The sequence below is a fragment of the Paramormyrops kingsleyae genome, unplaced genomic scaffold (genome assembly GCF_048594095.1).
Source record: "Paramormyrops kingsleyae isolate MSU_618 unplaced genomic scaffold, PKINGS_0.4 ups111, whole genome shotgun sequence".
Lineage (NCBI taxonomy): Eukaryota > Metazoa > Chordata > Actinopteri > Osteoglossiformes > Mormyridae > Paramormyrops > Paramormyrops kingsleyae.
The window spans coordinates 66,420-90,978 of NW_027326049.1; the positions used below are offsets into that span (position 1 = coordinate 66,420).

Consider the following 24,559-nt stretch of genomic DNA (forward strand, 5'->3'; position numbering starts at 1 on the left):
CAGGGTGCACACACACTCACAACTACAGGGCCAATTTAGACATGCCACTCAGCCTACGCTGCACACTTTTGGACTGTGGGAAGAAACCAGAGTCCCTGGCGAAAACCCACACAAAGAGCACACCAATAGGACCTGGGATCAAACCCAGGACCTTTTTGTTATGAGGCAGCAGTGCTAACCACCACACCACCATAGCAAGTCATATGCTATTCATATACAAAAGAATCTTTTGAGGCATATTAAGAAAGAGCAACAATAGCTAGATGACAGATTAAAAGTCTGTATTTAAGGATCACAATGTAGCCCCCAAATACTAATTAATCATAATTTTAAGTCTTTATGTATTGAAAAATAAAAAGGTGTATCCTGTTTTTAACAGGATACACCTGTTAAAAAGTGTTTCATAATTCATAATTTCAGATTTTGCTTTAAAATGTCTCTCCCTTTTACAATTAGAAGTGGCAGCACCACAAAGCTTGACTGTCTCCTCTATCGATGTAACTTCTGCAAATGTTGGCTGGGAGAAACCGTCAGAAATGGAGGCCATTCCACATAAATTCAGTGTGACTTGGCTGAGCACTGGCCAACCAAGCAAGTCCATCACCACAGAGGAGAACCATGAGGTGCTGTTTGACCTGAGACCCGGGACGGAGTATGAGGTCACTGTGTGCACGGTCTTAGAAAACAGTGAACTGGAGAGTGATCCAGCGAGCACAACATTCTGCACAAGTAAGTTTGGTCTATTCATGCGCAGGATATTAATGAAGCAAGTTTCAATGCTGCCAGCTTGAGGCTGCAGTTGTGCAGAATATGCCTCTTGATGGGGTGGAGTGTGGCTCTGTGGATTAGGCTTCTGCGTTTGGAAGTTTGCTGTTTCAATGCCGTGGTTGTGGTCGAGTGATTTGAGCAGAGCCCTTAACCGTTGTGTTGTGTTTTTAATCTTGACTGAATGTAACCAGAAATACCCCTCTTTGACCTTAAAGTATGTATGTTATTATTGACATTATAAAGTAAATGGTTCAACTAGTGTGACAGAATAAGAAAATCATTCCAACGATCTCAAGACCGAAGAAAAATCACCCTTACAAGTTGTATCAATTCATTGAAATAATTTATGTAAAAAGCACGTTAAAAAGTTGATGATTATTTTTAAAATACATAAATACTAAGTAACTCTCTCTGTTCCAGAACTCCCCCAACCACAAGACCTTACAGTTGACAATGTGACCTCCGACACTGTGACTCTGAGCTGGCAGATAACAGTGGAGATGCTGGGCCACCCAGAGCAGTATATGGTTACTTGGGACATCAAAAGGAGGAAGAAACACCTCAAGGTGAAAGACAGGAGTGTGACCATAGAGAACCTGTCTCCAGGCAGAAAGCATATATTCAGTGTGGTCACTATTGGGACCGACGGCAGCCAAAGCGAGTGTGCGTTTGCTCGTGTGTGTACAGGTGAGAAGATTTGCTCTTCCTCTCAGAAATGTGTGGCTTTGATGGTAGATTTATTGCATTATTTTTGCTTCTGTTATCCCTCTGAAATGTAACTTGACATGCATTGTTACAGATCTCTTTTATACAAACATAAGAACATAAGAAATTTACAAATGTGAGGAGGCCGTTCAGCCCATCAAGCTCGTCTCGTCAGTTTAAAATGTTCTCCTGATAATTTCCACCTATGGCCATGAGTTCTTGTATTCGTACTAATATTGAAGTAACTATTTGGTTGAACAGCATCCACACCTGATAGAATCTTATATACCTGGATCATGTCCCCCCTTAATCTCTTTTGCTCGAAGCTGAACAGATTCAGCTGAGTTAATCTCTCCTCATAAGACATTCCTCTAAGACCAGGAATCATTCTTGTAGCCCTATGCTGAACCCTTTCTAAGGCAGCCATGTCCTTCTTAAGGTAAGATGACCAATCCTGCACACAATATTCTAGGTGGGGTCTTACCAAGGAATTGAATAATCTTAGCATCACCTACTGTGACATCGTGCCTCTAACTACCTGCTGCTTCTTGTCTGTTAACCAGTTTTCAATCCAAGCTGCCACAGTTCTTAAAATCTTTGCAGCTTTGAGCTTTAGCAAGAGCCGTTTGTGGGGGACAACATAAAAGGCCTTCTGCAAATCTAAGTAGATCACATCGTAGGCCTTTTTGTGATCAATTTCACTTGTAGCTTCCTCAAAGAACTCAAGTAGATGCGTTAAACAGGATCTACCTCTCCTAAATCCATGTTGGCTATCCCTCAGAATGTTATTAGAATCCAGGTAATCTACCATTTTCACTTGGATTATAGCTTCCATTACTTTTCCAGTAATGCTAGTTAAACTGATTGGCCTATAGTTTGCTGGATTACTTCTATCCCCTTTTTCGAATATGGGCGTTATATTAGCATACTTCCAATCTGAAGGTACCACACCAGCAGATAAGGATTTCTGAAATAGTAAAGTTAAATGGTGACAAATATTATCCCGATCGCTTTTAAAACTAAAGGCAAAATGCCACCAGGGCCCTGCGATTTATTTATTATGGTCTATTATTTTGAGCTTTGTAGCACATCAGCTTGAGTTATACATATATTAGTCGTAGACGAACCTGGAGTAGTAATAAAAGTCGGTATGTTACTCCTGTCCTCTACAGTGAATACCTGTGCAAAACAATCATTAAAATCATTAACCCTCTAAAGTCGAGTATGTCGTCGGCGACATCGCGTACTTTTCGCGTCTATTTCAGTTTATATCTCGCTGAAATTTTAATGTAGAATCATGAAAAAACGCTGGCTAAATCCGTAATCGGTCTTCTTTTCAAAACGTCCATTGTCGGAAGTATTCAAGTTTTTTAAAATTAGGTTAAATCGGCAAAAAAGTAAACCATGTCACCTTAGTTTGTTTTACCTGCATCGGGGGCGTGTAGTACCGCTATCACCCGAAGATCGCTATTCACATTCTAAATAGCCGCATTAGCGCGTATTCAAATCGCATTCGGATGGTAATTTGATGAACAATGCAGCGGTGAAACGCGATCCAGATACATCCCCATCAGCACCATAAAAGGGGGGTAGGGACGTGGCCAGGTGTCAATGGCTCATTCATACACATGAAAGTTGCTACATATTCAATGAAAGGAGACAGAAATAGTGACATGATTTAGGTTTTTCTTATTTATTTATCCAAATGAATGTTGCAAGTGTAACCGGTCACTCCAGTTAAACTTTACTCCACGTTGTGTGAATCGTACACAGGACTCAGGTGGCTGTTCACTGGAAGCGTTTTATCTCTTCTCTCTCTGACAAAGGAACAAACAGCCTCTGAATGAGAATTGCCCTTCTTTTCTCTTCCATATACTGTAGTTCCATCAGGAAAAAGGGCAGAGGAGGGTATGAATAATTCAACATATGTCAATAAATTTGAAAATTAAATATAAAGAAACATGAAAAACATACCTGACAAAGGAACAAACAGCCTCTGAATGAGAATTGCCCTTGTTTTCTATAAAATAAATGTGATGTACATCATGTGCTTGATTTCCACATGTTTAGGCCAAAATTATTAATATAACTAAAAAAAAATGAAAAATGCCAGACAACATTATACACACAAATTGGAGTGAAAATATAGAAATAAAATAGTTAATAAAAATAAGGATTAAATTGGGTTACAAGGAGTCAGAAGCAACATACCTCTTCCATATAGTTCCATCAGGAAAAAGGGAAGAGGAGGGGACAAAACAGGAAATTGTACTGGCTTTAGGTGACATCATAGGATTTAAAGGGGAAAGGACCCATCTCAACCAGGCACCCATATCAGGCATATGAAATGAGCAGTTGCTTTTTTTTGTGTAAATTTTAACAATTTAACAGGTTAATTTCTATACCTGTTACACATCTACACCATTTAGTCATCTTCATGTAGCCAAGACTTTGGTGATCAGATATCTGGGATCAAAACAAACTGCCAGCATTGCTTACTATGGACTTTTATAATGTTTCTGCAAGTGTTCCAAATTGCATTTTGCAATGTCTATACTTTGATGTCAAATTACAAACTTAAAAAAAATCTGACGTATTCACAATATACATTAAAATAAAGATGAGTGTAATGGCAAAACAAATATATAAGAAATAATTTATTTGCCATGAATTAAGTTTATGATATTTGAAGAAATGTGTGATCATGCCCCAGTCAGTGAAAGTGTGTTTCCTACCCCTAGACCCCAGAGGTGTATATCATTATATATATATATATATATATATATATATATATATATATATATATATATATATATATATATATATAAATAAAATGATATATACTATATCATTTCCAATTATAAGGCCCTTACTATTGTGTAGATGAGTGATTTCAACTTTTAGAGCGCTATTGGAGTTACACTATTGAACAAAACTTTTCATGTCATCCCTGTAATGCAACCTTCCTTTCGACAGTCCTCTTAGTGAGTCTAATATTATTTTTTTATTCAGCCCGTAGACATAGACATTCCTGCTTTCTTCCAACATCATTATTTTACATTTATGTACTGATTGAAGGCACTAAAGCAAAACTATTAAAAACTATTATTAAGCTAGCCCTTAAATTACTGACCCTTGGAGATTATATAACACTCTTAACCCTCTCAAGGCAGGCGTTGCTGATTTGCAACAGTTAAAAACTAACTACCTTATTACCCCAGATACATAATTTATGATATATAAAAAAAGTTTTTTTTACTCAAAAGTACCACTGCAGGTCATGGTTGTCCTTTAGCAACAAAAACTCAATTTGAGCCTGAAAGGGTTAAAGGCAAGGTACTCTTCAACCTAGTAAAACTTAAATCATTTCGATAATAACTTCATTTACATATACAGTCGAACCTCGTTACAACGTACCCCGTTTATAACGTTTACACCAATACAACGTTCAAATTTCGATGTCCCGAATTCGCGTAATGCATTATTCCATTTGCCGGTATCGCTTAGAACGTACACCTTTACAGCGTAAACTTCGATATAACGTATGATTTTCAGAGGAAAATAGGCAAACTGACCTTCATTACAACGTACAGCCTCATGTTCCGAGCGCGCGCACAATTCAGAATCGGCTGTTGCCGGCCATCTACATCGCTTAGCAACGCCTAACTGTATGAACCTATCCTCACGAAGCATTCCACGCCGGCTGGACTCCTTGCATGCAGCCCCCGTTTTTTCATGGTTTTGCATGGTGTCATGCTGCCGCATATCAAGCAAGATGCCTGCTAAAAGGAAACGGATTTCGCTGACTGACAAGGTGGAAATAATTCAGAATTATACATGGCAGCCTTATACTGCCGACGCGAACTAAGTTCTGAAACTGTGTGGTTATTGGGGTAATTGTGTGACATATAGTGAAAGAAATTAACAAAAGACAGATGTCTAACACATGTATCGAAATTTATTTCAGCCAATTGAATCATATACAGGTGCATAATTTCGGTTTGACATTAGGTTACAGTAAGGCGATGAACGATAAGCCGGCAGTGGATTTTGCGTTATGTCGGCTGTCTATGAGTAACTGATATTAACCTAGTTTGAAGAATATAGTTCCTATTATATTCTTCAAACTACACAAGCTGTATGTCATAGTGTCAACTTGAGGGGTGTTTTCTAAAAGTTTTTTTATATACATTTTGTGTTCTATCATTCATTTTGAGGGATTTGGTTACAACGTACTATGGTTATAACGTACAAATTTTTAATGTCCCCTGAGGTACGTTGTAACGAAGTTCGACTGTACTGATTTAAGTAGAAGATCCATTTCCTGTCTCCTGTGTTTTGTTCAGAACCATCTCCACCTGTGAGCTTAAAGGCAGAGGAAGTGAGGAGCACTTCAGTGACACTTTGTTGGCAGAGGCCGGCTGGCATGGAAGACCTCAGCTATCAGTACATCGTCACCTACGGTTGTGATGGAGAGCAGCAAAAATCAGTGGAGTTGGAATCCAGTGCCGATACAGTCATTCTGAGGGATTTGAAACCTGGAACAGAGTACAGCTTTATTATTGGTACAGTGCTTCAGACAGGAAGTCGAAGCAGAGAAAAGTCAATATGCGTGTCCACAAGTAGGTAAACTCACCAGGCTGGATTCTGCATGACTGGAAGTTGTATGTTGTTTGTTCATTTGATATTCTCCACTTCAAATTAGCATAGCGGATTATTGGTTTGAGGTTTATAAGTAGAGTAGACAATGTGCCTTTGTTCTTTATTTGTTTTACATTTTGCATAACTTTTTTGTATCAAGGACACCTGTCCCACTTTGGGAATAGGTTATTCTGGAATTTCTGCAAGGGAAGATGTAGAATGTGACTGGGTTCTCGGTATGGTGTTCTGACATATTGTGGTTTTTATTCCAGCCAAGTTTTTCATTTAACACATGGGCATATAACACTTTTATTTTATTTTAATACTTAACTCTTTTTGACTCTGTGTGTAGAACAGGGTTGGGGCCATTCCAGAATGCATTGATCAATTCCAGTCCAAATCAGGAAATGGAACTGGAGCTGGGATTGGAAAAAAAAACTATAGGCATATATCACTTTTATTTTATTAGAATACTTTACTCTATTTGACTATGTGTGTGTGTAGAATTATGTAGGTTTTTCAGATTTTCTTTGTTTTATGATGTTGTTCATTTCTTTTTTTAATTACAGAAACATTACAGGGTGAGCTGATATATGACCTGGGACTGGAAAGTTACCTGCAGGAAAAACTTACCCTAAGTACTGTGCTGGAGATCATCAGTGAGACTGTAAACGATAAGTCGGTCCAGTCCGTCAAATCTGTGCCGTGGTATTTTCTGAGGAAGCTCATGATGGTAAATGTGACTGCTAGGAGTGGGATGTGCACGAGCAATGAGGACACAGAGCTCCAGAGCCTGGACAGCTTTCCAGAGGATCTGGGAGACCTTCAGGGTCATAGCAATAAGGTCAACCCCCTCGATGTCATCACAGCTCTTTTCCTGTGTTCAGATGGTTTCCTTCAACAGGAAATGACCTTGAAGATGTCCATGTGCCAGTATGCTGTGCCTCTTCTGCTTCCCAATTCTGACGGACACCAGTGCATGTTGATGCTTTGGGCTATGAGGGACATTGTAAAGAAGTTCAGGCCACATTCCCTGAAGGACCCAAAAGGATTCGTAGAGGACAGCATTGTGCTTACAAAGATGCCCATGGTATCTTTTGTCAGACTGGGCAGCAGTAGCTTGAGAAAGTCTCACATTTTGAACCAAGTTCTGAGCAACCCTCAGCAGTACCATGACACTTTTGTTCACAACAACATGGCATGTGGTGATACCAAAAGGAGGACTTCTAATGGCCTGGTGGAAATTAGCTGGTATCTACCCTGTGGGAACGAGAACATTGACGTCTTTCCTGAGCCTGTTGCTGTATCCAACTTGCGTGGAGACATAAGTTCTTTTCATACTGAATTTCTTTTCCTCTGTCAAACATCTGCAGCAGTCTTTGTGTTCTGTGATGACTTTGGACATGACTGTGAGGTGCTCTGTGACCAGCGCATTAGGTCTCAGTTGTTCTTAGTCAGCAATTCACAGGCCAGCAGCTTCAATGTGGCGAACTTTAAAGCACAGATATCCAAACCCCAGCTTCAGCCAAAGAGCATCCTCATCAAACACTCTGGAATGAATGACGCAGAGTTTGTTAACAAGCTGCGAATGACTGTGAGTAAGCTACTGAAGGAAAATTCACATAATATGAACATTGTAGACATGTCAGCTATTGCGCAGGATTTAGGAATCACAGTAGATGAAGACTGCACCAAGTGTCAAAATGGGAAGAAAATGGCAGATAATATTACATCAGGAATAACTGACATACCAGATTTCAAGGAAAAACAACTTCCTTTGCAAGGTGAAATCTGGAAAGAACTTACTAAACTAGAGAAGGAGGAATGCAGGCTGACCAAAGCTGGGGATAGAGACATTGAAATGTATAAGAGTGAGTTGGTGGAAAAGAAACAGAACCTGAGGAAGCAGCAGGTGGCTCTCAATATGTCTGCTGCTATGTCACATTTTATTAAAGCAATTTCAAATTCCAAAGAGGACCGACCCTATTTCCTCAAATGGATGAGGATCAACTTGGACACCATATCACGAGAACACTTATCACACCTCCGAGAGAAGTATAAGGAAAAGTTCCTTAACTCTCCTGAAGATAAGGAACTTATTGCTAAATTGGACAGGCAGATATCCAGCAGCTCTTTGGGGGTTGAACACTTTCTGCGAGAGATGGGCCAGTTGTACGAATCTGCCAGCTCTCTTCCTGAAAACGATCCGGCTCGACAACAGATGCAGAAGCTGCCGCGACTGTGTGCTGAACTGCTACTGGATGGTTTTCCACTGGAGCTAGTAGATGGGGATGCATCAAACATTCCCCTTCGGTGGGTGTCGGCTGTGATGAATAATTTAAACCATTTAACAGGCTCGAAAAGTAAGATCAGGGTGGTGACAGTGCTGGGGGTCCAAAGCACTGGGAAGTCCACTCTGCTGAACACCATGTTTGGAGTTCAGTTTGCTGTCAGCAGTGGCCGGTGTACGAGAGGTGCATTCATGCTGCTTATCAGGGTGAAGGAGGATTTCAGAGAGCAACTTGGATGTGACTATGTCATGATCATTGACACAGAAGGATTGAAATCGCCAGAGTTGGCCCAACTAGCTGAAAGTTATGAGCATGATAATGAGCTGGCCACTCTAGTGGTAGGCCTGAGTGACATTACAGTCATCAACATAGCCATGGAGAACTCAACAGAGATGAAAGATATCTTGCAGATTGTTGTTCATGCCTTTCTGCGCATGAAGGAAGTGGGGAAGAAGCCTTGCTGCCAGTTTGTGCACCAGAACGTCGCAGATGTGTCAGCCCATGACAAAAACCTCAGAGACAGGAAGCTTCTTCTGGAGCAGCTGAATGAGATGACCCAAACGGTGGCCAAAATGGAAAAGAGGGGAAGCAACAAAACATTTACAGACATCATGGAATACAACCCAGAAAAGAATAACTGGTACATCCCTGGACTCTGGCATGGTAACCCTCCCATGGCTCCGGTGAACGCAGGCTACAGTGAGTCTGTAAGCGACTTCAAAAAAAGCCTCATTACTTCCTTCAATGAGTGCCGGACCCCAACACACACATTTGCTGAATTCTTTGAATGGACTAAGAGTTTATGGAACACAGTGAAGTACGAGAACTTCATCTTCAGCTTTCGCAACAGCCTTGTGGCTGATGCCTATTCTAAGCTTTGTATAGAGTTCAACAAGTGGGAGTGGGCTTATAGGAAGCACATGTACTCATGGCTGTCACAAGCTGAGACTAAAGTGTCAAACTATGGGGAGGTGGAAACTGGGACTTCGCTCACTGCTGAGGATTTACTGAGCGAGCTCAAAACAGAGTTAGCTGAGGAGCTCACTAAGCAAGAGAAGATCATTTTGGACAACATTTCTGAATATTATAAAAGAAAAGAAAACCATATTTATTTGGTGGAGAAGTACAGAGAGGATTTTGTGAACTCTGCCAAGACTCTGACAAGAGAGATACAGAATTCTATGAGAAACAAAATAGAGGCAGCAATGGAAATCAAAAAGGGCATGCTCAAGTTGGACACTGTCAGAAAGAAGCAGACAGACACCATGGAGCGGAAGGTTCTAGAGCTAATTGACAGATGCAGGGAAATCAAAACTGAAATGTCATCTGAACAGCTTCTTTTGGAATTTGAAAAGATGTGGGACGACACTGTGAAAGAGCTTTCTTTTGCAGGCCTACAGAGACGGGATATTGGTCAAGACATTCACCGTCAATTAAGGGCAAACTTGAAGAGAAAGGGAAGTCATGTTAATGAAATACTATTAAATGTTAACTTGTATGACTGTGGTAAAGGACCTTTCAAAGTACAAAATGATGGTGGTTTTTTGAAGATGGTCTACAAACATGTTTTTAGGGATGAGCAGAAGCAGAAGGCACAAGAACTGGCAGACCTTATCATCTGGAAGAACCAGGAGTTTATTAATGAAAAAGTGAAAACAAAATCAGATTACCATGACACTTATACCACACAGTTGTTGCGTTTGATAGATGACACTCTGGAGAGTGAGAAGGATCTGCAATTGAGTGACAAATTTGAGGTCTCTGTGAAGATACACATCTGTGGGTTTGCAGCAAGGGAATTCCAGGAAATGCACAATTGTTTTATTGGAGTAAATGACCCTCGGCGATGCTTGGAGGAGTTTAAGGACCAGTACGGCTCTGACTTTAAGGACCTGTTTTATAAAACAGACCAGTGTCAGAAGAAGGCTGAAGAGTTTGCCACCTACTGCCTTGGTCCTGCCATCAAGGAATATGCTGCCAAGTCTGTGGGCCCAGATATTGTGGATGAAATGTTGACAGGAGAGAAATCGATGGACTTCAGCACCCGCTCCTTTTTCCAGTTCTCTGTCCTCAAAGATCTGCTTTTAAAAAATGATTTTAAATATTTCCTTCAGTACACTCAACAGTATGAGAAGTTTGTGAAAGACTGGATTTTAGAGAAAATAGTGGAGTACTTCTCAAAAAATCACAACAGGCTTTGTGACCTAGTGGTTGGTCACCAAACCAAGATTATCAGGAAGATAATAGAAACTGTTGAGGATGAAACGTCTGCCAGAGGTGGAAATAGTGGGAATATTTGCCAGTTCATTCAAGAAATCTGCACAAAACTTGAAAAGGAACTTGTCATTCCCAAAGCTGCCCTGGATAAATTTATGGCTTTAAACAAGGCAGATCCTATGGATTTTTCTAGATGCCTTATATCCATCATGGAGGAAATGGCAGAGAAGCTGAGGGCTGAGTTTGAACAGCAAAAGGATGTGGAATCAGTACTGACAGACCTACCCTTCAAGCCTGAGAATGAGCTGTTCAGAAGGGTGTTTGGCTGTGGAAAGCAGTGTCCCTTCTGCAAAACTCCCTGTGAGGCAGGAGGTAAGGATCATCCAGAGCACTTTGCATCCATTCACCGACCTCAAGGTACCGGACGATACAGATGGAGTGATTCTACAAAACTAATAGCTGATGTCTGCTCTTCCTGCATTGCTAGTGAAATGCAATTCCGCTGCGCAGACACATCAGGTAATTTTCATCCATACAAAGATTACCGGAAGTTTTTCCCTGATTGGCTCATTCAGCCTGACACAAGCATTGAGGCCTCAGACTACTGGAAGTATGTCTTTGCTACATTTAATGATCAGTTTGCCAAAGAATTTAATGCTGAACCTGCTGATATCCCTGAAAGCTGGAAATTAATAGATAAGAATGAAGCCTTGAAAAGCCTGGAAGAAGCATACAGGATGATAATCGAATAATCTGGTTAATGTTATTTGGGAAACATGTTACTGTGACAAGTGATTTATAAAATGCATGGAAACGGTTATGTCATCGTATGAAAGAAACAGACCATCAGATTTCCCTTGTTATGTCAGTTGTACATCATCCTGCACTGCTGAATTTTTATCCAAATTTAATACTGTGTTGGTTTTAAATCTGAACAGGTAGTAATATAGTCAGTGGTTAATTGTAATAACAGTATAAGAAATTTTTGTATGTTAGCAGCTTAAACTTTACCAGCGTGGTGTGCGGCTCTGTGGGTTAAGACTCCATGATCAGAAGGTCACCGGTTCAAATCCCGTAGTTAGCAGGGTACTTAATCCCATCTGCTCAGGGGTGCCAGATGAATGGCTGAATCAGTGTTCTGACCCCAAACTTTGCTCTTGCTTGTCTGTGTGTCTCATTGGAGAATATGATGAAATATATAGACTGAAATTGACAATGACAGTAAAGGCATTCTGTTCTAATTGTTCTTGTTTCCATTTACCTTCTGTTTTCTTTCCATAAAAAAATATGTTTTTCAAGTACAGACAATGAGCATAACAGTGATTGAATAGTCATATTAGGTTCTTTTTGTTTGAAATTGCACAGCTCTTGCTGTGATACTCCTCACACCTGTTATTGAGTATTAATGAGAAGCTCAGCCTGGCTGTATCTAAACCTAGTTGATTCCTTTAACTGTGTGCTTGTGATGCACTGCCTCACTTGTACGTCATTTTCTGACAAAAGCATCTGCTAATTAAATGTATGTGAATGTATAACAGTAGTTTTTTCTTTGGATTAATAAAATAATACAAAAAATATGAGGTTTGACAGTTGCATCTATGGATCCATTAATCCTCTAAGTACGAATCCAGCAGAGGGTCGCGGGGGCCTGGAGCCTCTCCCAGGTAGCCCAGGGCTGGGGACGCACTGAACGGGACGCCGGCCCATCGCAGGACACGGGGCTGGGGACGCGCTGAACGGGGCGCCGGCCCATCGCAGGACACGGGGCTGGGGACGCGCTGAACGGGACGCCGGCCCATCGCAGGACGCGGGGCTGGGGACGCGCTGAACGGGACGCCGGCCCATCGCAGGACACGGGGCTGGGGACGCACTAAACGGGACACCGGCCCATCGCAGGACGCGGGGCTGGGGACACTCTGAACGGGAGGCAGGACACACACATACGCACTAGAGCTAATTCAGAGGCAGCAGTTCACCCAAACAAAGCTGTGCAGCACAGAGAGGCCATGCAGACCCCACACACATAGGGGTGGGGGTTGGATCCAAACCCCCAGCGCTGGGGACGCGACAACAACACCACACCCTGAATCTGCAATATAATAATGCCAGAGTGTAAAAATGATATATGTCTGTGTCATGTGCACTCTGACACCTACCCTCATTGTATATAATTACTAAATATGCATATATGACTTAGCGCTTTAAATAAATACTTGGTTCTGATATGTATGCGATACAGAAGTTAATTCATATGGATAATATTCACAGTACTATGGTCTACCTGTGTTGCTGAATGTGTGCATACGACTGAAATTGGAAAATTTTTGTGCGATTGCGTTTTCTGAAATAGGATTATAAGACAGTCCACAATATGAAATGTATTACAGACATTGACAGTTACACATAGCCTATGAGGTGTGGTCACTTAGAACCTGGGCATTATTAGACCAGACTGACCATATACGCAATTCTGTCATTAATTTGCAGTCTACATTAACCATTGTGTAAGGAAACACTGCACTCATTAAGATAATGCTTACTGCTAAAAGTGATTTATTTAACTAATGCACATAAAGCCCACAAGATCAACAAAGGTAAAGTTACTAATCACTGGCTAGCAAAAAATAGTTAACTGAAAATAATACAATTAATAATACTGAAAACAGAAATGTTTTTTAACAATCTTATTGACAAAGTAATTCACTGCACAATACATAAGGTACGCACAACCCACATAAAGCTCTTCAGCTGGGATTTGTTCAAAATGAGCTTCTCCATTCAAGATATAATTCTTTCCTTGACAATTAAGCAATTATTAAGTTGTTTTACTGCAATCAACTGCCCCTAGCTAGAATGAGCATTGAGGCTAGCATAGACCGGCATGCATTCGTGTATTTCTGTGCATTTTTAACTGGCTGTCCATATTTTACCTGCATTTCTTGTATCTTTTTTATTGTTTATCTTATCATTTATTAAGTGACAATGTGGGATTTATAATTTTGGGCTGAATGACATATTTCCGAAATTTCTTTTAAAAACTTTGTTAAGCAAAATATATAGCTAATCCATAGGATGACTTTTCCATTCATTTTCCACTTGCTGTTTCCTGTCTGGGTTTCTTTAACTTCCTTCCTTGATTTTTTCCTTCTTCAGTTCATAATGTTTCAATAAGGATCAGTGAGACATCATTCGAACAAACTCTGAAAGATAAATGACAGGTGGATTATTTCAGTGTAATTCAACAGATGTGTGTGTGTGTGTGTGTGTGTGTGTGAGAGAGAGAGAGAGAGAGAGAGAGATCAGTGCTTTTTCTCTTATACATATAAATACAGGTTACATTTTCGTTATTTTTCCTGGTAATTTTAAGATAAAACTTTTACATTTCCTCATTAACATACACAGTACGTACTTCACCTGACATGGAGAAATTATAGCGATTGGTTTGCAAGCCGGTACAGATGAGATGATCAAGGCTAATAATAATGACATCATAAGAGTCACGGCGAACGCCTCACCCTCAAAGTCTATCTGTCCGTCACCGTTGAGGTCGGCGTCCTGCAGGATCTCCTCCAGCTCTGCAGGACTGAGTTGCTCCCCTAACAGCGACTTCATGGCCTCTTTGAGCTCCGCAGCGCTGATCTGCCCATCTCCATCTGCGTCGATCTGAGTTAAAGGGAATCAAGGGGACGTGTACTGAGGTTTAACAGAACTCAAAATGCCAAAGCTCTCTAATCTATGTCTATTTGCTGCCTAGTGTCCCACAAATACAATTTCTACCAAAAAAAGAAATTGTAATCTTGCATGTGATGTAGATAATCTTGCATGTAAATTGCACACACACACACACACACACACACACTACCTTTCAAAAGCTTGGGACACTTAGGAATTTCCTTGTTTTCCGTGAAAACAAACATGAAATGAGTTTGAATAGGAAATATAGCTAAATAAATAGGAAATAGTCATTGATACAGTTAGAAATAATTGTTTTCGAAATTAAAATAATAATTGTGTTCTTCAAGCTTTGCTTTTGTGAAAGAATCCTCCATTTGCAGCAATTACAGCATTCTAGATGTTAGTTTGCTGAGGTAATCTGATGAAATTTCATCTGCAGTAAGATAATTGCAAAAGGGTTTGCTAATTATCAATTAACCTTTTAAAATGATAAACTTGCATTATGAAACACACCATTCCACTGGAACACAGGATTAATTGTTGCTGATAATGGGCCTCTGTAGATATTACTTAAAAAACAGCCGTTTCCAGCTATGATAGTCATCCACAACATTAACAACGTCTACACAGTACTTCTAAGTATTTGCTTTTTAAGTATTTGACCCCAAACTTTTGAATGTGTGTATATATATATATATACACACATACACACACACATAATATATCTGTCAAATTAAAGGTAGCATTATATGCTGTGAATTACAAATAGAAACCATCAAACCATCCATCCCTCTTCCATAACCGTTTATCCAGTACAGGATCACAGGAACATCAAAAGCCATGGATCAGCGACTCATAGTGGATGTTAAGGACTAACCTCTTGAAAAGCCTCTTTCATCTCTCTTATCCCGATCATGTGGGTAGTATCCTCCACCACCTTAGGGCCCATGAGATCCGAAAAGTCCTCAAAGTCGACTTTGCCGCTGCCTACAGAACAGGGGTAGCCAACAGTGACATAGTCTGCAGACGAACCAACCAGTGATAAAAACATGACATGCAAAGAGGCACTCAGTCCACTCTCTGGCTGCCACACTTACGGAGGGTCTCGCTCAGCTCGATCAGCCTCATCTCTGTCGGCATGTAGCCCATGGTCCTCATGCATTCTCCCAGGCTCTCACATTTCACTATGCCTTTGTTCTTATACTCAAACTCTTTAAAGCCTTCCCTCAGCTCTGTGCAAAGGGAAGCGCAGAGAGAGCAAGAGGTAAACATTCAGAAACCAAACTGTGCACAATGTGTGAATATACGCCGTGTGGTCTGCTGAGGCACGGAAAGGGAGTGAGCACCAAGTACACAGGCGGGGGCACTGTAAAGGGGGGGGGGAGTCAGGACAATTCCAAGGGCCTCTGAGTGACAGGGACCCTAAAAGATTTGGAGCATAATTGGATTGGTCTAGGTTGGGGGCCCAATATGATAAAAGATTAAAAGATGACAAAGGGTCAAACAGAAGGAAACCCATGAAAAAGTTGTTGAATGTCGGGGGCTTAGGGGTCGGGGGCTGAGGGGCCGGGGGCTGAAGGGTCGGGTGGTGACGGGTCGGGTGGTGACGGGTCGGGGGCTATGTCACACAAATATTAGGGAAGACATAAATGACCGTGGTTACAATTATTTTTTTATGCAGTTATTTGATATCTCAGATAACAGCTTAAAAAAATTATTGTAAATTTTTTGTGTATGGAGGGAGAGTGGCGCTAGTTCTTGATGGGGGGGGGGGCTGGTACAGGGGAGTGAAACAGGAGGGCAGAGGGACCAAAAGGAGGAGGAGACCCAACAGCTGTCTGGACTGGGAGAGGGCTGGGAAACCTGACTGTCCGGATGAAATTCAGACGAGTGGTCCAGAGACGAGACGAGCCTCAGAGGAAACAGGTCACAACTTGCACTGTAAAGATTCTTAAAGTACCTTCCATCTCGTCCTCTTGGAGTTCCCTGTCCTTCAGTGATTGTGGAGAGACACATGGAGAGACCGGCGGTGAGACGGGCAGGTAGCTCGGTGCGCACAAGCAGGGCACTACAGACGCATGCAGGCAGAGTATAACACAGGTAATGGAGAGACACATGGAGAGACCGGCGGTGAGATGGGCAGGCGGCTCGGTGCGCACAAGCAGAGCACTACAGATGCATGCAGGCAGAGTATAATACAGGTAATGGAGAGACACATGGAGAGACCGGCGGTGAGACGGGAAGGCAGCTCGGTGCTCACAAGCAGAGCACTACAGACGCATGAAGGCAGAGTATAACACAGGTAATGGAGAGACAAACACACTGCATGTGCATGCAAAGGAACCCCAGGTTTGTAACGATGACAAACTACACTTATTATAGCAAGTAACACACTCCGGAAATACAGGAGGAGACACAGAAAGTGTTTCAGCCATTCACTTGTGTCCTGTGCAGCATAAACAATTTCTTGGAAAGTGTTACTCATACAATCATCTTTCCTAAACAAAGTTTAACATCCTAATTATTATGGGCTAGACATGTGCAATGACAGGAATCACCAGTGTAACCCCAAGACCCAGTTACTGAGCGGGGCTGTCTGATGGGAATCAGAGTCATTTAGGGTTTTATGTGCAAGAGGGAGCAAACATAAGCTCAGAATTTATTTTGAAATATACTGCACATGCACAGTTTTCCTACAGAGACACTGAAACACAATGTGCAAAATGCTGCACGTATCCCAATAATTCTCCACTAAACTGGGGCACAGAAGATGGTCACACGCACCGAAACTGGTTATTACACTGTTAGGCTGGGTATGATACACATTTTAGAGCCATATATAGCCTTTTATATCACAGTGCTAGTGAATTCTTGAATCTGATTGGTTGCATGAGGTCCTCATTACATTTCTATAACATAGTTATAGCTTGTCAAACAGTAACCCTCACATACTGTATGTCCCTAGCTCTAGAGTACAACAACCATTAGTATTGAACCAGCCACCTTATAATCAGAGGGGGTTTAAATTCTCTTTATGTGCTATTGTTTTATAGTATCTAGGCTACTTCTCAATTTCGGAATAGCTCTATATCCAAGCAGCTGAATTGATGTTGCCCTACTTCTCCACTAGGTGGCGGTATAAACGCAAAAACTGCGCAGTTGAGTTTTCTACTGAGTTTGGATATGATTAAGGACTGCGCGATGGTCCTTAAGTGCTGTTATGTGCTGATGCAGAGTAATGTATTCCCTTAAGTAAGCATAATGATGCTGATGTGATACAATGTGTTCTGTGTACTTGTTTATAGTGGTTTATTATACACGCAGTACAAGGGTTGAACAGAACGTTTGTGGTATATGATGACAATAATAGACTTTGTAATAGTCAATAACTGGATCTCATTTTTGCATTTACTGTGCATTTGTGGGGGCTACCCAGTGAATGATACTTCACCTCTTAATGGTCCTGCAATATACAGCCCTATTGGGTTTTTCTTTCTGTCTGATCTTGCCAAATGGGTCACTTAAACATCATTAAATGCCATAAGAGCTCAGACTTAGTGGTTAACACTGGCGTTTTCCTTTTATGAATCTCATTCTTGTCCTTATGTCTTATAATTTACAGTTGCGTCTGTTTCCTAGACACAATATTTCCCAGAAGATCTTTCGTTTTCCCCGGTAGCTGAGCTCATTCTAGAACCTTCTGAGTATCCGTTCTTTTGTGTAGACATGAAATCTAGCTTGTCCAGTTATTATGTATTCTTGAGCGAAATGTTGATAGTAATGAAGAATGTATGACAATGTTATGGCAAGAAATTACCGTGCACCTTAACCTTTACACAGCGAATGTGTCATTTATTAGTGGGATAAAGGTTAAAACGCAGGGTAATTTCGTGTCAGTACGGAACAAATGCACATAAAATAAGCAAGCGTTTCGCTGTTACCACAATAATCCCATATTGCTTTTATACGTCAAATGTGCACACTTTCATACCAGTTCAATCCCTGATTATAAGTCATAAATACTTTTTCGCTATGTTTTATAACTTACAAAACAGTACAAATAAAGCAGTGGTATCGGTATTGGTGAGTACCAAAAATCCAGTGTTGGTACTCATACTCAGTCTGAAAGAATGCGGTATTGACGCATCTCTAATTCAAATTAACCCGCATCCTTCTAGACGCAGCATGTCAGGTGAATAAATACGTTTCAGAACGTTATTCTTTTGCTCATTATTCCATTGCATTGTCCTTACTCGCGTGATTCCTAAAGGAATTAATCCATAATTCATACACGCCCAACATCCATACCCGTAAACACTATTGCGTGACACACAGGCGGCAACGCTACGTGAGATTTACTGCGCGTACTGACCCATCGTACACTCATAGCGGCAAACGTTATGGAAACAAATGATGAATAAGAGAAAACAGTAACAAGCACGGAGTTTGTCATCGACTAATCAAAAGCAAGACAGACGAAAGTCACTTAAAGGCGCCGGTGTCTCTGTCTAACTACAATCCAATAAGAGAGCAGGAAACACAGTAAATGGTTCCGGAAATGTAGCGCCTTAGAGTTTCTCCTCATTTTCAGCCTCCAGCCATTTCTTTTGCCTTCTTTATCTGTCAAGCTGATCTGTTGGCCATGCTGACCTTTAGTTAATTAAACTGAAATGTCATATTTATTTATAACTAAATCTATTATTATTATTATTATTATTATCTCCTCTCCTCTCCACTCCTCTCCTTTCCCTCACAGCATGTAGTCAGAGTATGGAATAGTCTTCCTGCTAGTGTAGCGGAAGCTAAAACCCTGGGTTCCTTTAAATCAGAGCTAGATAAGATTTTAACAACTCTGAGCTATTAGTTAAGTTCTCCCCAAACGAGCTTGATGGGCCGAATGGCCTCCTCTCGTTTGTAAATTTCTTATGTTCTTATGTTCTTCTTATGTAATGGGGCAGATTCCCCCTTTCTTGAGGCTCCCTGCTGAACAGTGGTCGACTTACTGAGGTGGTGGCTGCTGTCACATCCTCCAGTGTCACATCCTCCAGTGTCACATCCTCCAGTGTCGCGACTCACGCCAACTCAGAAAAACGAAACAACGGCGGGACACTAAACCCCAGTCTGGAAAGCAGCAGCAGTGGTGGACCGCCACTGCCCCCTGATGGTCACCGAAAAAGTGGCCTTGTTGTTACACAAGATGACAAATGATGGACAACTTTTACGCCCCGATTGGCAACCAGGTCACCGGACATTGACATCGTCATACTGCGGCTTGGGTCAGCCACGATGTCACAATGACACAATCTGCGGTGCCCTGGTGGGGACAGGTTAGTGCTTAAAGTGCTCTTGTCCTACTGCATTTTTTAAGCCAGGCCTGCATTATTGACAGGGTTGAAAATCTCACAGCGTGCTCTGACAAGGCATTGACATGGAACCATGACGTGTGTCCCCTCCAGGTCCCTCGGGGCAGCCCACATGGGGGCGAGACCTGCGGTCCGTTCTGTGGCCCAAGGCCCACTTCGCAAAACGGAATTCTTGGAATTTATTCCTTCGAAAGGCGTTTCTCGCAACATCTTTTGACAGCATAAAGGGAATAATTTCCGGTTAATTACTTAGGGAGTAGGCAATGTTAATTAATTCTTTTGTCATTTTTTTGAGGGATACATCAGCTTCCAGTCAGCGAGAACATCCAAACCAATGGGACAGCTGGTCTTGGTGGTACTGAACCAGTGACCCAAATGGTCGTACAGTCTTTGCTGTTAAAATATCACCTGCTTCCTCAAAAATATCCCATCTCATAGACCTTAATCGTACACTAGTGCTCAAAATTATGGAAAGACTTTTAATCTTTAGAGATTGCAGAACTTCATTCCAGTTACTCCTTTAATCATCCAGTATATGATATTTGTAACATTCTTTGATTATTTATAAACATCCGGCAATATTCATGTAGTAATTTTTAAAACATAATGCCAAAAATGCTAGGCGTTTCCACAATTTTGGCCACTAGCGCAATGCAAACTCAAATACGTCCACATATCAGGTCCACAGATCTCTGTTTCGTTACTAGTGCTGTGGTCTGCTTAATGGAGCTGGCTCAAAAACGGAAAAGCCAGTTGGACCTCCGTTCTGTTTGCATGTTTTACCCTTTGAAACTCACTCTCCCAGGATTCTTCAATGCATTTACCATTGTGCAGTCCATCATCTTTTGTGACACTAATTCATACACTTCAAACAAGATAAAATACTGTCAGGATTCTGGAGCTGGCACGTGTCTTTGAGTGGCACATTGAGGCCACGACCTTGAGAGGTCTTCAGTTACCAGCTTGAGGATTAGATATGACCAAGGAGTCCAGTGGCACCTCATGAAATATTAGGTGGAGGCCGATACAATTCCTGGAGTCAGTATTCTCCAGTTGTTACACCCCATGGCCTGCTGGGATTTCACAAGGCAGGGGATTGGATCCATTACCAAAGAAGCGTTAATCATTTAGCAAAGAGATTACAGGAAATGAGCCGCAAAAGTGGCTGGTAACGCAGCGCCGTGAGCTTACGTAAACCCTGTCCGCAATGCTGACTGACACATGAGTCTTCATTTGGTCACAGGTTACCTTAATTTGTTTCTTATAATAATTACGGAGTATCGAGTATTCAAATCATGTATATTAATTGCCAGTACTACCGTTATTTCTGTATTTGTTTTCTTTTCGGTCTCAAACGTAACGCTGCTCTTATGTATACTTTTCGTTAATGTTCAAAGTCAGATATCAAATCTGATACTGAAACGACTGAAACCGAGACCTCGACCCCGATTTGAGTGAGTGATCGAGGGAGACCTAAAGACCTCTGGAAGGTGACGGGGCCGTGAGCAGAGAATGCCCCACCCCTGCCGGCTCACGTTTCTTTAGGGTGACAGCGCGGCGTAACAATGAAGAGCAAGGCGACATGTCAGCCTCCAGCTGAAACCCTACCTGCTGAAAACAAAGACCTGATGTGATATCGCAGCCTAAATGATACGTCTTCACCGGTGTCGGCTTCCCCTTAACAGGAAACCCAGCTCGCCTTCTAAAAACTGCTTGCGCTGTTGAAACAAGCAGGGCCGCCCCCCCAACTTACATCGTTGACTCCTTGCCCGATGACGCTTCCGACGTGTTGACGGAATAAAAAATTTACGCTATGACCAGTTTTCATCGACTGGTTCAGTGGAAAAAACAATCGTTTCCTCTGAGTCACCTTTGCAAATATCACTTTTTAAGCGGAGTGCTTAGTTGTCATTGTTGACGTACCACGGCACACAGTGCACAACAACGCAATGTGTCTTCTGCATTTAACCCATCTGTGATATTGTGACGTAGCAGAGGGCAGCTAATTCAGCACCCGGGGAGCAGAGCTTGGGGGCGCTACTTTGCTCACTGTCAGAGATTCAAACCAGCAATCTTTCAGGTGCAAGTGCCCTCCATTAACCATTATCTGGATCGTGGTGCTTAAGCCACAGAGTAACTGTGGAGTGTTTCAGCCACACTTTCCTGTTTGTATTGGCCGTCTGCAGGAGCGCAGAGCCGATAGCCATGAAGACAGAAAAAATGAGACGGAGATGTGAAGCAGTGTGTTTAGCGTTAGCCTCCAGCTAACCTTCACACTCCTGTTGTACCAGCCACTGGCTGTCAGAGAGCTGTAGTGTTATCACGACACACAGGCAGCCATGCTGGGAAAGCTAAGTTCTCCGGTGCCATTTGGGTTCCTTACCGGGCCATAGACTCCATCCAGAGCAGCCAGCAGGTCTGGGTTCTCCTGTTCTGGCTCCTTCTCCTGCTTTGGGGCAGTAGAGGTGCTGGGGTTCCTGGAGTGCACCGAGGCGTTGTCCATCTCCTCCGGCACGTTCAGCTCGCTGTTCTGCCTCCTCTGCCTCTCCACCTGCTTGCGGACGGCGGCCTGCACCTGTGCGATGAGGGACGGCGCAGCAAAGGGATGACGGACCGAAACAACTTCACGAGACGTCCGTTTGAATGGTACATTGGCACGAAAAGCAAAATGCAGAGAATGATGGGCCGAAAATGAGACATTGTAAATAAAACAGAGAACTCAGATGTTTAGTATGATGTCAGTCAGACCTGTATGTTTTTTTAATCTGATGATATTATGTTGAATTTACTAATGACCCTACTTTTCAATGTTTACACGCAAATATGTTGTTTAACTATGCCTATGCACCTGGTTGAACCCGCACCAATCAGCGGCATCTTTCTCACCCTGTGGCTTTTAACTCATTCCTTATGCTGACGTTTACTTTCATTCCCCTATACATAGCTAAGGAAACGCCATCTACTGGGAGAACCACAGATTGCAAGATAAGAAGCTTGTAAAACGACCCAGCGCTTCATTTTCAGGCAAGCTGGAGAAACATCAGGCAAGCTGGAGAAACAGGTGCCCTACAGCCACGCAGAAACCCATGGAAGACAACGTTCACGATCGTACTACTGCTATGAAACACAGACAGGCATCTGGAACAGCGTTTCTCCAGTGATCCCCAGTAGGTACCCGTTTTCGCTCCCTCCTACAAGGGAGCAAAAACGTGGACTCTCTGGGGGGGTCCCCAAGGACCGGGTTGGGAAACACTGATCTAGGAAACACGCTATGACAAACTACAAGCGTACCGCAGTAAAAATGAGCTGCAATACCCAGAAGCAATCTGGTGGAAACCTTCCTACAGAGGAGAGAAGAAATAACATGTTTACATTGCAGATGCGCACTTACTTTACATTTAATTGTTCATATGGATCAAAATATAGTAGAATCATAAAACAGAAGCACACATTAAATGCTCGTGCATACTTTACATACAAATCACAGCTCATACATTTTACATTTTGGCTTCTCTTTGGTAAATTTTTAGAACCAAATTTACCTTGGCTGTCAGAGAGTTGGCGCGTCATCATAACACACAGACTACCAAAGTGGGGAAGCTGAGATCTCAGATGACATTTAGCTCATAAAGCAAAAGTATGCATGCAGGATTTTGTAAATATAACCATAACACTTAATTGCCATAATTAAGACATCAGTTAACAAACCTGCATCATTCGAAAACCTGTATGTTTGCAAATAGCTTAGGAGCATAAATCTATCACTCTGGAATTACATTATGAGTAACACCGCTAACTAGCTATTTAGTTTCCTCTGGCAGTTATGGCTTATTGCCACAACAGATTAAACTAACCATACAAACCACGAAACGAACAAGCTGAAACACAACAAGGCATCCATCTACTTCACAGAAACATTGCAAACAAGTTTTGCAAATAACTGAACAAAACATAATGAAGTCACCAAACAAGACACAACTAATCCGTTATAATCACCGAAACTATGTTTAAAGCCCTAGTTCTGTTCCTAACAAATGACTGCAGGAAGCCAACGAAACCATTATTCCCCAAGCTATCTTGGAAAAAACCCAATATACTGGAGACTTCTGAGACAACCAGCTTAAAGTAAATGAGAGACAAACTGGTAAATTGCACTGCCAGGTGTATTTAAACTTTGAGGTATTACTTTATGTACTGGAACTGTGTAGAAAACAGACAGAGAAACAGAGGCATGCAGTCCCGCGGACGCAGAGCAGCTCACCGGCGGCTGCCTCTTACCTGTTTGGCGGTCTTCTCTTGTATCACGCTCCCTCCTAAGCCGCCTCCTGATACACCGGCAGAACCTTCTCGGATGAACATGAACATGGCCACGTCTCTCTTACGCCACCGCTCTCTCTCTCCCGCTCGCTCGCTCTCTCTCCCTGCGCCCGTCCAGGCCAAGGCCTGACTTCACCTGAGGAAGCAAACTTTGGGCAAATTTCTCTGTCTTATCCTTCAACTTTCGATTTTTGTTTTTCTCAGTTTGCCTTCCTGTCTCCTGTTTTGTACTTTTTTGGGTACCTCTCTCTCCACCACCTTCTCTGGAGCTTCTACACTCTGGCTATTAACTGGATATAAAACCCAATGTTCCCAGTCATTCTGCCCAGTTGTTTTCTTTTTGTGTAAGTTGTATTATTCTTTGTTAAATTGTTGCCCCGTTTGTCTCTAGCTGATGGGCTTCAGCAGCTATGGTGCCTGGTTGCCCCCAACATTAAACTCTGAAAGTCCGACCCTGATCGTATCCATCTCTGTTCTCTCCTTCCTCTCTTCTCCACGACTCTGTCTTCCTCTCTTACTCTCTTACTCTCTCTCGCAGTGCATTTATTTTATTGCATGATTAAATGAGTGAGTTGGTGTGTG

General features: G+C 42.0%; 2 protein-coding genes across 2 annotated transcripts; one reads left to right on the top strand and one right to left on the bottom strand.

Annotated features, from left to right (window-relative positions):
* Positions 1-550: 550 nt before the first annotated feature.
* On the top strand, positions 551-11,394 carry LOC111842719 (interferon-induced very large GTPase 1-like). Its single transcript, XM_072708533.1, has 4 exons — positions 551-729; positions 1,189-1,455; positions 5,820-6,095; positions 6,684-11,394. Exons 2-4 carry the CDS (start codon positions 1,269-1,271, stop codon positions 11,372-11,374), a joined length of 5,154 nt encoding a protein of 1,717 aa, XP_072564634.1. The 5' UTR covers positions 551-729; positions 1,189-1,268; the 3' UTR covers positions 11,375-11,394.
* Positions 11,395-13,689: 2,295 nt separating this feature from the next.
* Positions 13,690-24,182, bottom strand: LOC140586975 (calcium-binding protein 2-like). Its single transcript, XM_072708531.1, has 7 exons — positions 23,939-24,182; positions 22,044-22,235; positions 16,258-16,288; positions 15,395-15,529; positions 15,175-15,284; positions 14,138-14,285; positions 13,690-13,822 (listed from the first exon to the last, which is right to left on the bottom strand). The coding sequence occupies exons 1-7, from the start codon at positions 24,023-24,025 to the stop codon at positions 13,797-13,799; spliced, it is 729 nt and encodes a 242-aa protein (XP_072564632.1). The 5' UTR covers positions 24,026-24,182; the 3' UTR covers positions 13,690-13,796.
* Positions 24,183-24,559: the final 377 nt, after the last annotated feature.